The sequence below is a fragment of the Zalophus californianus genome, chromosome 1 (genome assembly GCF_009762305.2).
Source record: "Zalophus californianus isolate mZalCal1 chromosome 1, mZalCal1.pri.v2, whole genome shotgun sequence".
In the NCBI taxonomy this organism is placed as follows: domain Eukaryota; kingdom Metazoa; phylum Chordata; class Mammalia; order Carnivora; family Otariidae; genus Zalophus; species Zalophus californianus.
In genome coordinates this window covers 155,133,154-155,147,250 of record NC_045595.1, presented here as the reverse complement: position 1 = coordinate 155,147,250, position 14,097 = coordinate 155,133,154, and the positions used below count along the sequence as shown (strand labels likewise).

At 39.6% G+C, this 14,097-nt stretch overlaps 2 protein-coding genes across 6 annotated transcripts in view; one reads left to right on the top strand and one right to left on the bottom strand.

The window, feature by feature from the left end:
- LOC113917567 (limbic system associated membrane protein) overlaps window positions 1-14,097 on the bottom strand; it is a 651,218-nt gene that overhangs the window by 413,803 nt on the left and 223,318 nt on the right. The window lies entirely within an intron of this gene.
- Window positions 10,988-11,539, top strand: LOC118357240 (60S ribosomal protein L21-like). Its single transcript, XM_035728734.1, has one exon. It carries the CDS (start codon window positions 11,026-11,028, stop codon window positions 11,506-11,508), a length of 483 nt encoding a protein of 160 aa, XP_035584627.1. The 5' UTR covers window positions 10,988-11,025; the 3' UTR covers window positions 11,509-11,539.

Genomic DNA, 14,097 nt, shown 5'->3' with positions numbered 1-14,097 from the left:
TCTGTATTTCAGCCATTGTTGCCAAGATAAAATTTCAATTTCTGTGAAAATTGTATTGCAAGAGGAGAAGAATTTAGGGGAAAAATATAGCAGGAATTTTTCCCTCTTAGAAATCTGCTTTATCATGCCCAGTCAAAATACCAAGCCAGGGCCTACCTTGGGTAAAACCGGGGAAGGGGTGAAGTGGATCTTTCTTTTACAGTCTCACCCGTTCTCCCCTTCCTTCTTTCCTGCAGTCTTCTCTGGATCACCTTCTTTCCAAGCACTCATTCATTCAAAAAATCACCTCCTTCTTGTACTCCCACATTGTGGCCACATCCCTGCTAATGCTGATTAACTCCCGAAAGCCTCCCATTGCCTCCCAAGGCCTGGGATTTTTATGGCCATTGTCTCTCAATCTGTTACTCTCTTCACCTGGGGGCCAAGTGTTCTGCATCTCCTAAAAGGTCCACGAAATTAAGGGGGTATTAGAGGCCATTCAAAATCTCTCTTCCAAATAACAACAGTTTTTAAGCAGCAGTCTCTGATCAACTAGATCCTCTGGCCAGCCCTCAAACAAAAGTAACTACCCCTCTGACACACACACACACACACACACACACACACACACACACACACATACGCGTGCGCGCGCGCGCGCGTTTTGTCTGGGTTCCATCTCCCACCTCCTGACTCTACCTTTGTTTCTGTTTGCCCTTTTTATCCTGCAAAGACCAGAATGGGTTTGGGAGAGATGCAGAAGGACTGCACGAATGCAGACTCTAGGTATGGAATTTATATCTGTGTCCTTGTCACTCCTCCTTCCAAACGGCTCACCTTCAATATTCACATAGAGCCAGCTGCTTCAAGATGCAGACAACATCATTTTTTTAAACTACAGTGCAGGCAATCATGGTTTACAAAGTAGTATGAAGTATACAAACTCACCTTACTCAGCTAGATTGGAAAAGTTACAACTCTACAGACTCAGCGTATTAAGTTAAAGATTGCTTAAAGCTCTGTGCCAACCTTCAAAGCCTTCCCTATTTAACTTTCTAGGCAGGACAGCAGATTTTGTAACTCAGTCATTTGGATTGTTCTCTTTTCCTCTCAAAACAGTCTTAATTTCTCTCTTCCAATATTAAATCATCTGTTTTCTGTTATTTTTAATAAGAAGAACCTCTGTTTCTTCAGAAGAACACTGGGAAACTGAGTCCGGGGAACCACACTTTGTAGATGTTTTCCAGGCATCTACTGAACACTAGTATAAGACCCAGTCCTTGTTCCCAAATAGATATAGTCTAGTGGGCAGACACATGTATAGCTAACTTTATTATAACATGATGTATGCTATTGTTTTTATATATGTATAAATATATATATATATATGTAATAGATATACCTACCTACCTACGTATCTATCTATCTGCCTAAAAGGAACTAATTCTTCCCAGAGAATTACAGGAAGGTGGCATTTAAACTGAGATGTGAAGAATAAATAAAATTTCATCAGAGAAAGAGGAGAGGCACAATAAAGAACACTTTGAGAAATAGCACACAGATATAGACAAAAATGACTTACTCAGGTAAGCAGGAACAGTCTGGAATGGGAGAAGTACAAGGCAGGAATAAAGGAATAAGGAAAGATGGTGTTGAAAAGGTAAAGGTAGGGAATAAAATCTTAAGAAAAATGCATGGACTTTCTTTTGTAAGGATTTCCGTGAGACTAAATTCAAGGAGAACAGGAAGCTGTCACTATTCATAATGAGATATGATGAAGATCATGGCTACAGAATGAGAAAGGACAAAGTCAATCTGATGCTCTTTAGGGAGGAAGAATCTGCAGAAGTTGGTGACCAATGTGTCCTTAGGTTAAAGGAAAAAGATGAGAACTTTAACATATCATGGTTCTTAGCACAGGAAAGTCTATTGCATGACTACTAGAATAAATGAATGAAGGAATGAGTGAATTAATTAATTAATAGAATGAAGAACAGGGACACAGAAATTTACCAAAAAGATTCGTTGAAAGCAAGTCAAAAATGCAAGAAGGCTAGCTGTGAAATGCTGCAGAGCAGTCAAGTAGAGTGAGGTCAGAAGAAGGATTTGATTAGATTAAAGAAATGATATTTAATTGGATTTCCTAAAAAGAAGATTATCTCAGGGAACAGAAGTCAGAATTCAGTTTTTGATGATTTTATGAAAGAGAGGAGGTGGTTCCACCAACCATTGACTATATCAGAAAAAGAGAGTTTAAGAGAAAGGGAGAAAATAGATGTTGATATTGGGTGACAGGGATTATATTTTTGGAACGGGAAGCTTGGCAAATGATTTGCATATGATGTAAACTGAAAGGGTGTGTATTAGAAACCAGGAGTGAGGAATATAGTAATAAAATACTAAAGAACAAAGAGAAAGACACTTTATAATTTTATTGTTGTTTACAATCTCACTTTTCATATCTCTGTCTCTCTGCTTCTCTGTGTGTGTGTGTCTCTCTCTCTCTCTCACACACACACACACACACACACACACACACACAGCTAAATGCATAGCAGCCATTTTCTATCTGTTGATCGATTAATGGGAGTTTGAACAGTTAAATGCCAGGCAGGAGGGAGGGCACCATTTTCTACTGATATTCTGACATTTCGGGAAGCTTCAACCACACTATTGGAGGAAGAGGAATATTCACAATCATATATTGGAAGTTTAGTAAATATTTTAAAAACTATTTCTGGCAAACTGTAAGAGGGTTTTTTTGTTTTTTTTTGTTTTTGTTTTTGTTTTTTTGGCCACATGCTCAAGTTGAAGACAGTGTCATTTGGGTACTGTTCCCCTAAGTATAGAAATGTGGAATGTGCCATTCCCAATTAAGAGTCTGATATATCATATCTGGTTTCCTAATGACAGTAGATTTTTCAAAGGAAGGTTAAATGTGACATTTTCATCTAATGTACAATTTGAAGACAAAGTCCAGCTTTCTGGGCTTGCTTTTCTCCAGATGCAAGACAATCGGCTCATGGCCCCACACAGAGGAGACCCAACCCCAGTGGCTTCAAATGTTATTTATCATGAAATTGCCCAGTCTTCTTTAAAATCCTGCCAGAACACTTTATTTGATTTGGTGTCCGTCTGCAATGGTGAATTCAACAGGTTAAAGCTGCATCTTGTGAAAAGTGTTCATTTGTTTTAAATTTACCACCCACTAATTCTGTGGAGTGACCCTTTGTTCTCCTACGAAGCACCAAGGAAAAGCAAGAAAATAGGCAGCCCAGCTCAGGTAAGCCTGGTACTGCAGTGTTTTCCCTTTTCTTGCTCCTCTTCTATTTGTAGGTAAATAAGCATCCAAGCTCCTGTCTGCAAAATTCAGTCCTAGCTCCCACCACCTTGTCAAACTCTTCAAGGGAAACATTATTGCCTTAATTGCTTAAACCCAATTTGCATAATATGGAGTTCTGACAGCCACAAAAACAGGGATGCAAAAAGGAGATTAACAAGTGAGGTGCATGCTCAGCCAAGCCTGTGCAGTTTGGAAACGAGAGCAGAGACGAATTCATCGGATGGGTGGGTTCACTGTTTCATCTGTTCTCTGTCCCTCCCCCCGCACCTCCTTCTCTCCAACCCACCTTCAGGTTTGTTTGTTTCTCATTTGCATGCATTGGCTCCTAGCATGTGCCTAGACTGTTAATGGCCATTCCCAGCAGAGCCTCCTTCAGTCCTGGGTAAAGCGCAGGCGGCACCAGCCAGTACAGATTTTAAAACAGCCTTGACTCTTTACACCAAGATCATCCAAACATTCAAAATGTTAACACTTCTCGGGAAGGCAGGGACTGTGCTTTCCTCATCTTTGTGCTGTAGTGTCTTTTCATAAAACCAAATTGATTTCTCTTTGGAAGAGTCATTGATGGTCAACTCCTCTCTGTGATTTCCATCGGGACCATCCTCTGCATGGCTGCCAGGGTGCCCCCAGCCCCCAGGAAAGAAATCTGTCTGTGCCATTCTGTCCTTGAGAGTACTTCATAGCTTCCTGTTGCCTACAGGTTAACAGACCCCTTCTAATCTATATCCAGTCACCCCATATTACTTTTGTAAAAGGAAAACGTTTCATTTACTGAGGTATTTGCCCAGGAGATACAGAAAAGAAATGCAACTTCTCTAACCAGCAAAAGTTGTTCAAGCACCGTGAGTTTTGAGGGACTCCTTTCCCTCCCTCCCCAGACCTCCATCCCCAGATCTTTCCTGATCAATGAAAAGTGGGACTTGCTTTAACCAACTGTACTGAGACCAATTGACTCATTCTATCCTATCCAGGGTGCTAGCTTTTCATCCTTAAATGGCACAAACACCAAGAATTCTCACCTTCCATTACTTAGAAACCCCTAGCATTTCCCCTTCAGTGAACTACTCATTGAATTTCTTCACTGGTGTTGCCTGGAGAGATGATAAACTCATCTCCCCCTGAGATCTCTGATTTATTCTCCAACATTTGCAATTCTGTGTTTGCCCTAGGGTCCCTCTCTCTATCGCATTTCACTCCAGCCAAGACTACCCTGTGCCACCCATGCATATCCCTTCCTCGTTCTTACCAACATCCAACATCGAATACTAGTTCCAGTAAGCCCTGCTCCAGAAAGCGTTTCCTCCTCCTAAATAAACTCCCCTCGGGTGCTGTAACTTCTGCCTTTTTTCCTGGAACACCCCATCTCTTTGCAAGTTACGCATCCAGGTTCCAATCACTGTATGTGCGTACCGACTAAAGTTACCTGAGAAGGAGAAATATATGAATGTGTTCTTTGTTGCTAACGTATACAAAACACAATTGATTTTTGTATATTGATTTTGTATCCAACCACTTTCCTAAACTATTTTATAGTTCTAATAGTATATAAATCCTCTTGTTTCATGTAGACAATCATATTTTCTACAAATAATAAGAGCTTTATTTCTTGCTTTCCGATATTTGTGCCTTTTATTCCCTTTCTTGTCTTGCTACACTGGCTATGAGACTTTCAGTGTGATGTTGTGATATTAGACATCTTGGTCTCATTACTAATTTTCAAGGCGATATTTAATTTCATCAGTATTTCCTTATATTTTTCTAGATTTCCTTTATGAGGTAAAAAAAAGTTTCCCTTTAATCCTAATTTACTAAATGTGTTTATTATGAATGTTTATAAGATTTTATCAAATGCTTTTTTTACATAAATACCCTCCCTAAATTCCAATCTGTTTCTAGAAGTATGTGTATTTTTTCCCTGATGCATATAGTTTTCCAAATTTTTCATACATGCATGATAATGTAAGCCCAAACAGTTCAAACTGAAATATCTCTTGCAGGTACTTTGGTTTCAGTGTATATATGTTCATATGTGTTTGGTGGGGAGGGTACTTTGATTTTGGAGAACTAAGAAGAGTTAAGTGGGAGCCCAAAGTAATGCAAACAGTGATCAATGAGCTGGGATTTAGTCCTTAGTTGAGAGTTTAAAATTGAACAAACAGATTTTGGATTTTTTTGAGTGTTCACTTAAGAGGAAACTGTTTGGAAATAAAGAACATATATCTATCTGGCTTTAGTGTCCCAGGTTTTATTTGTGTTGATGATGTTCTTGATGATGATGATGATGATGATGATGATTTGGAAACATAAATACATATTATAGGCCAGTAGTAGGGAAAACTTCTAATACTGAATGACTAAATAAAAAGTCAGAGACATCTGACCAAAGGCAGTAACCAAGATTGTATTTAGCGACGGTGACTTTACACTTTGTCAACCCAGAAAGATGGGGAAGCCAAAGGTTTTTAGGGTATTTAGAATAAATACCGAGAATCGAAAAAGAAGATAAAGCAGAGTGACCCATCATTCACACCTTAAATACGGTGGTGGGCAGCACGGTGCTGACTTTATCTGTATATGACTGAATTCTTATTAGATACTCAGATTTGGGTCTTGGATTTAAAAGAAATAGTCAATCTAATAAAACAATGACAAATAATTTCAGATCATAATGTATGTTAAAGGAAGAGGCTCAAATACCTCTTGTTTAATGAGGACTCTGCCATCTACCAGCCTCTATTTTCAGATGCATACAAAAAATGAGGGATGCTCAGGAGAGAGATCATAGCAGGAGACTTTGGTATTACGGGTTAAAGCTTGTGTCAGTATTCTGATTGTGCTTCCCCATATGTAATAGAAGAGAGAAGTCAGGTTACAATTGGATTCTGATTGTGATAAAGGCCATGAAAAGAATGCTAAAGGCTTTTACCCAATCCAGTGACACAGGATTTTATTGCTTGACACAGTTTGTTGAGCAGCCACGAGGTAATTCGCAGTCTGGTACTTCTGAAAAATAATGAACCATGTGTACTGTGATATCAAATAAATGAAAGTTGGAATTGAGAGAATGCTTATGATCAGCCAATTGAAACAATGCACAAAGTTTAGTTCTAGGTACAAAATGACCCAGTAGTGATGAAAAAGTTATCCTCTGAGCAAATTTTAAAGATGCTAAAGGTGAAGATTTTTCCATTTATGGCAATACCATAATATTTCCTGATAAGCATCAGAATCAAAGGAAAAGCCAATTTTAAACAGCATAGAGATGGAAGTAATTGAGAAACTAATCCATAGACTGGCATTCTTCTGAGCATATTTACTATTCAATCTCACTTTTAGCACTTATCCTATTAAGGCTGAGATTTAATGTAGAGAATTCTGTTTAGAGACAAAATAAAACTTCAAAGAAACTACATAAGTAAAATTAACTTCAAAGACACCCTTCTGAGTTGACTAGATATAACAAATGCTTATTTAAGCATTTAATGACCATCTAACTAATGTTTAAAGCTTACAAAAATCAGGGAAACAGATTTTAGAGTTTTCAGTTTATGCAAGTGCTAGTTCCTTGTAGCATTCTTTCCTTTTCATCACGTGGGTGAAGGTAACTCTGTGTACATATACTGGGGAGCAGCAGGTTGCAGGGAACCTGACTTATTTGTCTTTTTAAGCACCAAGCTGTGTTGCACTAGTGTAACTTGTGTGAAAATATAAAGACCTTAGATCTTATTAGTAAGTGAAAAGGTCCAGTAATATGAGAATTTTCACAGTATCATATTGTAATTTGTGTATTTTAAAACCATATTCAAAGATTGTGAAACTTCACTATTACCAATTCTCCTTTCATAAGAACTGTGGGACACTTATTTTAAAGCACAAAACCTTGGGATGCCTCAGTCAGTTGAGCCTGTGCCTTTGGCTCAGGTCATGATCCAGGGAACCTAAGATTGAGCCCCAATCGGGTTCCCTGCTTAGCCATATATATATATATATATATATATACAGTGAGACAGTGATCAGGATAATCCATAACAGATGGGATAATTAAGTCGATTAAAGAAAGGGGGTTCACCAAGAAAGTGATAAATAGCAACAAAGATTTTCTTCAGTAGGTGAATGGATAAATAAGCAAAGAAACTAGGGTATATCCAGACAATGGAATATTATTCAGCGTTAGAAAGAAATGAGCTGGGGCGTCTGGGTGGCTCAGTCGTTAAGCATCTGCCTTCGGCTCAGGTCATGATCCCAGGGTCCTAGGATCGATCCCCGCATCGGGCTCCCTGCTCGGCAGGAAGCCTGCTTCTCCCTCTCCCACTCCCCCTGCTTATGTTCCCTCTCTTGCTGTCTCTCTCTGTTTGTCAAATAAATAAATAAAATCTTTAAAAAAAAAGAAAGAAATGAGCTATCAAGCTATGAAAAGACATGGAGGAAACTTAAATGAATATTATTAAGTGAAAGAAGCCAATAACAAAAGGCTACTATTGTGAGTCCAACTATATGACATTCTGGAAAAGGCAAAACTATGGAGATGGTAAAAAGATCAGTCGTTGCCAGGACTGGAAGGTGAGAATGGGCAGGCAGCGCACAGAGCATGATACTACAATGATGGATATGAGTCATTATACGTTTATCTAAATGCATAGAAAGTACACCACCAAGAGTGAACCCTAAGATAAACTACAGACTTTGGGTGAAGATGATATGTCAGTGTAGATTCATCAACTGTGACAAATGCATCACTCTGGTGAGGGATGCTGATAATGGCTGTGTACCTGTGGGGGCAGTGGTTATATGGGAAATCTCTGTACCTTCCTCTCAATTTTGGTGTGACTAAAAATCCTCTAAAAAATAGTCTCAAAAAGCTCAAAATGTTCATTTAAATTGAGTGACTTCTATATGTAAGTTATGCCTCAACAAGGCTGTTTAAAACAAACAAAAACAAATGGAAAAAAAAAAAAGAAAATGGTGACAAACAAGGCTCAGATGACTGAAGAATTCCAGTCATTCAGCACTGCTGACAGCTAATGAGGTCATGTGGTGTATTTCCCTTCTCTGTACATGTTTATTTACTACAAAATTTGGAATAAGTAGCCATGCAACAGCTTCTTGTATAGGAAAGTCACTACCTCACAGAGGTGCTTCTCTCTTTTTATTAAGATCAACCATGAGAAAATTCTTCTTTAGATAGATCTGAAAGCCACCTCTCCCTAGTCTCTAAGGAGACTAAGTTCAAGTTTTATCTTTAAAAGCGACAAAAAAATAAGTTTAATCCTCTTATTATATAACATCCCTTTAAATCTTAGTTTGTCAGGTCTCCCTTTATAAAGTCTCTTTATTTTCAGATAAACTTCCTCAGGGGTTTTTAACTTGCCCCTTACCTCCCAGGACTTCCACGCCCACTGCTGTCTAGATCACTTTGTAATGCTCTTCTTCAGTTTATTGATATTCTTCAAATGTGCCCAGAATTGAATGTACTACTGTAGGTACGTCCTGATGAGGACAGAGAAGAAAAGTGATATCCACTGTTCTTGTTCTGGGCACTGTATGTCTTAGAACAGAGAATAAGAACAAATTATTTTTCTTTTTAGATTTTTCGTTTCTTTTATCTGGTAACCCTCCTTTATCTAAAACCAATTACCCTTACATCTTGTCAGAGATGGCATGAGCATGGGAGATTCTAGAAGAAGAGAAACAGAAAAAAAAAAGATTTTGGCAATAATCTAATGCATGAAGTGAAGAGGAAGGGAGAAATACAAGAAATGGTTTGGGAAAAAAATAGTAGGTGTACTCATGCATTGGATGTGAATAGTAAAAAAAATAAATGAATTAAATAAATTTGAAAAAAAATAGAAAACTTCACTGAAATAATATGAGTTTAAAATAGGGGATTTGGGAAGGAGTGTTGGGGAGGAGGTATTAGGAAAAGATAGAGATTTTTTCAGTGCTGTTGAAATGTTCACAGCTAGTTTCTGCTTTACTTGATGGGGAAAGGAGAGAAATAAACTACTTTGGAAGGAGATCATGTTCAGATGCAAAGTGGGACAGAGAGAGAAACGTTTGTTTCTCTGTACTGTTCAGAACCGTGATGGGAGAGGAACAGATGGTATGGTGGTTCAGATAAGCACTTAAAGTGAGGCTGTTCTTATCCGAAGCTTATTCCAAACACCCAAGTTTCTTGAATCTGTGATATGACATTGGAAATATCACAATCAGGAAGCTTTCAAATGAGATTTCTGGCACTTCCTGAGGCAGTTGTATTCTCCAAAGACTGTTTTAATTAAGACTCAGGAGATTAATTCTCACTGCTGGTGGCTGTTATGGTATAAGCCCACACCTTCACCAAACAGATAAATTCATGTAGATAATTGAGCCAAAACATTTTAATATTGAGTCTCAAGGATTTATGGCTGTTTTCATCACCAAACCTGCACAGTTCAAGGAATTGTGCCTGAAAAAGCAAGAGCTAACCCTCCACCAAATGAAGAAACTAAAGAAAGCATTTATGTTACAGAAGACTGACTGGCAGCATATAATAAAATATATCTGGCTTCAAATTCCAGCTCTTCGAACAATGGGTGTCTTTGGGAGAGTTATTTAATCTTCTGAGCTCTCATTTTAGATTTTGTTCGTAAATGCATGCATTCTTCAACTCGTTACTTGACGGTAATTAAGTGCCTACTGTGTTCCTCACAGCTATGAAGACAAGTCTCAGCTCCAGAAAGTTTACACCCTAGCGGGAAGAAGCACATTGGATTACAGTGTTCTCCTTACTTGTTTTAAAGGGCTTCCATGTGCCAAGCACTGTGCTACACATTTTATACAGTATTTGCTTATTTCTTTTGCACAGAAGCTCTATGAAGGTATTAGTATCTTCGATTATAAATGACAAAACTGAGGATTAGAAAGTTTAAGGAATATACCCAGGTTAATACTTGAAATCAGGTATTTCTAAGCCTGGTGCTTCTGTTCCCAGCTACGTATATCTGTACCATGCTACGTATATCTGCCTAAGTGCCTGGTGGGGAATGAGAAGGGACTGGAGGAACCCCTGAGGAGCTCCCACACCAGGCCATAACCTAGGGAGTAATAATATTTTGTTCATAGGATTTGGCAGAGGCTTTTATTTCCATAGTGGTTCAGGTGAAAGAAGAGCACACTTCAAAATTCTTTTTTTTTTTTTTTTAAGATTTTATTTCTTTATTTGACAGAGAGAGAGTGTGTACACAACAGCACAGCACAAGCAGGGGGAGCTGCAGAGGGAGTGGGAGAAGCAGGCTCCACGCTGAGCAGGGAGGACCCTGGGATCATGACCTGAGCCGAAGGCAGATGCTTAACCGACTGAGCCACCCAGGTGCCCCAGGAGAGCATATTTTAAAACTGGGTGAATAGCATGTCTAGTCTTGAACTCTTTGAGCACGGGAAGGTGCTACTGAGCAATCTAACAACATGAGAAAGAATAGGGAATGGGGATCATGTGGTCCTGGTACTCAGGAGTGGGAGGCAACTGTGGGAAATTGGGAAGGAAACAAGCAACATGAGTGGAAATCCTTCCTTTCATGTAGTCACCTTCCAAGAGTAGTAGGGCCCATTAGATGTTAGAAAAGGTAGACTTACAGACTGTATTTAGGAGAAAGAAGATGCAGATTAATGATGTAATCGACCCCTTCCTTTCGGCTGGAACCGCTATCTTCCAGTAATTTGCCAAAATGACCAACATAAAGGGAAAGAGGAGAGGTACCCGCTATATGTTCTCTAGACCTTTTAGAAAACATGGAGTTGTTCCTTTGGCCACATACATGCGAATCTATAAGAAAGGTGATATTGTGGACATCAAGGGAATGGGCACTGTTCAAAAAGGAATGCCCCACAAATGTTACCATGGCAAAACTGGAAGAGTCTACAATGTTACTCAGCATGCTGTTGGCATTGTTGTAAACAAACAAGTTAAGGGCAAGATTCTTGCCAAGAGAATTAATGTACGCATTGAGCATATTAAACACTCAAAGAGCCAAGACAGTTTCCTGAAGTGTGTGAAGGAAAATGATCAGAAAAAGAAGGAAGCCAAAGAGAAAGGTACTTGGGTTCAACTGAAGCGCCAGCCTGCCCCACCCAGAGAAGCACACTTTGTGAGAACTAATGGAAAGGAGCCTGAACTGCTGGAACCCATTCCCTATGAATTCATGGCATGATAAATGTAAAGAAAATAAAAGACCTCAAGACTAAAAAAAAAAAAAAAAAAATGTATGTAATCGATCCCAGAAGAAAACAACAGGGATCAAATGTCAACATAGTACCTATGAAATGTAGTAGATCATAATAGGCTGTATTTGATGAACTCTGCTTTAGAAGGTACAGAAACAGTTTCTCCTTGTTATTAGTCACCAGAATATACTCACCATTTTACTGTTTAACTTGCTGCAACGCACCTCCCTTGCCCCACCACGATGTCCCTACCAGCCAACAGTTTGCCAAACAATGTTACAGCACTGAGGTCTTCTCTGTGCCCAGCAGTACTTGCATGGAGTTCATGGATAGCTTCCCAAATGGCTGTGGATCCCCCACCCCTCCCGCCCCACTTCTGCTGGGGCACATTTTCAATACCGTGTAATCAGCCCTCCTCTTTTTAACTTTATTCTGCGTGGACTCAAATTTTTTATTGGTAACAGTTTATGCTTCTGCCCTTGAGCCCTAGTAGCAAAAGAACTACATACATTTTAATAAAGTGTCTCACCCTTTTACTCTGTCATTTGCATATATGCATGCATGTGTGTACATGTATGTGTACAGGTATATGCATAATATGTATATATAATGTGTATTATGTGTATGACATATATATACACACACATGCACACAAAAGATAGCTCTAAAAGGAATGAAGAACCAGAGAAAGAGGGACAATGAGAAGAGATTGGGCTGATATTGGAACAGAGGCTAAATGTGGGAAAATGTATAATAAAGCATAATTTATCAGCGACTGGAAAAGAGAGTACTAGAACTTTGGGACATTTTGTGCTGTCAAGCATTAAAGAGGGTGGACAGTTCAAAACACCAATTTCTTATTCACAGCAGGTATCAGGATTGGCTGTGTCATGGAGCAACCATTATGGATTCTCAGGCATCATATCTTTAGGAGTTTCAGGATTTGTATTTATCAAACTGGAACTGAAGAATGAGATAAGGGATTTGGGGGCCACTTATCTACTGCTGTAATCAAGCACGGTGGATTGGAAAACAATTCTGACATGGGCAAAATAAGCAACCATTCTGTAGTCAAAAGTGTATTAAATAGGATTCAGGAAGCATGGTCCCAGTCCTGACCCTGAGATGAAGAAAAAGTGAAACAAGCGGGGAAAAAAAAAAGAAAAAAATCTGAACATTTATTTAAAATACTGAAAACTGCTTCTTTACACAAACTGCTTCATTTTACCTTAGAACTGGCCCATATAAAAAAAGTAATTATCCTATTTTATAAACAAGAAAATCGAGGCTCAGCAAGTTAACTTGGCCAAGTTAACAAATCTGATAAACTCACAGAGGCAGATTTTGGACCAGGAACCTCAGGATTCTGATAAGAGTAGACAGTTCCTTAGACAAGAGCTGGAGGCAAAGGCAGTGATAAATAGCGGATGCATTAGAAGCCTTGAGGGCAGAACATTCTGACTTTGTGGCTCTTAACATCCTCGCCTTAAGGCTTCCAACACCCCTGGGCTGACAGACCTAGAGTCACAGGTGCCGAGCAAGCACTCTCCTCAGCAGTCTCTGCCCCAGGGTAACCTAGAGCTTCATTACAATATATTTACATCGTGATTTTGACAACTCCCACCCTCCCACTGAGATGGCCCAGACTGGTCCTGCCAGAACCTTGTAGGACCAAAAGCTCCCCCTCCTAACCCGTAGGAGGAGTCTCTAGAAGACTGGAAACAACCTCAGTTGGCAGGAAACCACCCTATGACTCATAACCTCTGCAAACCTAAAAAGCAAGACACCCCTAAGCCCGGTGCAGTTGCCACAGCTGGGCCTGCCCACTCTCGCACCTTGAGGGTGTACTGTCCTCAATAAACTGCTTTGTGCTTGCTACCTTCCTTCTGGCTGTCTTTATTGGAGCGCGGATCCTCAAGTAAATCTTTCATGGGGAATCCAAGAACGGAGAACTCCCATTCACATAAAGCAGACTCTGCCACAGGAAACAATTTCAAATTACAGCCCTTTCCACTCTCCCACCTCATCTCTGACAAGCTGGGGAGGTGACTCAGCCGTTCCACCTGTTTGCGCCTCCACCAGTTTGCATGTGAAATGAGACAGCTCAGGTAGACCCATGCTTTCCAAATTTGTTGTGTGAAGGCAGAACCATCACCATCACAAAATAGTACAGATTTTTGCTTTATGTAACAGACAGTGACGGAGTTGTGCTGATTAAGACACCAGTAAAGGCCCTGGTGCCTCATCCCTCCATCCCCACTGTGACCCTGAAGAGATGCTAAGGGTCACTTGTAACTTTGCAGAAAACAGTTTGAAAACCTCTGTGTAACACTGTGTAAACAAGTATGTGTTTGTGTAGGTGTGTGTATGGGGGGGTAGTAAACACATTGAGCGATGCCTTTTTTTATTGCTCTTCCCCAAATGACATTTTGTGCACAGTTTCACAGCGTGGGAATTCATTCAAATGACAATTATTAAGCATCTATTATGAGGGGTATCTGAGGAGCCTGTCTCACCTCATTGGGCTCACCTCCATCACTTGGAATTGGAGACTGCTCCTCTTTCTGGAAGAGAGA

Bases quoted from the DNA above. Each gene is read 5' to 3' on its own strand.
- LOC118357240 (XM_035728734.1), top strand. From the start codon at position 11,026: ATGACCAACATAAAGGGAAAGAGGAGAGGTACCCGCTATATGTTCTCT.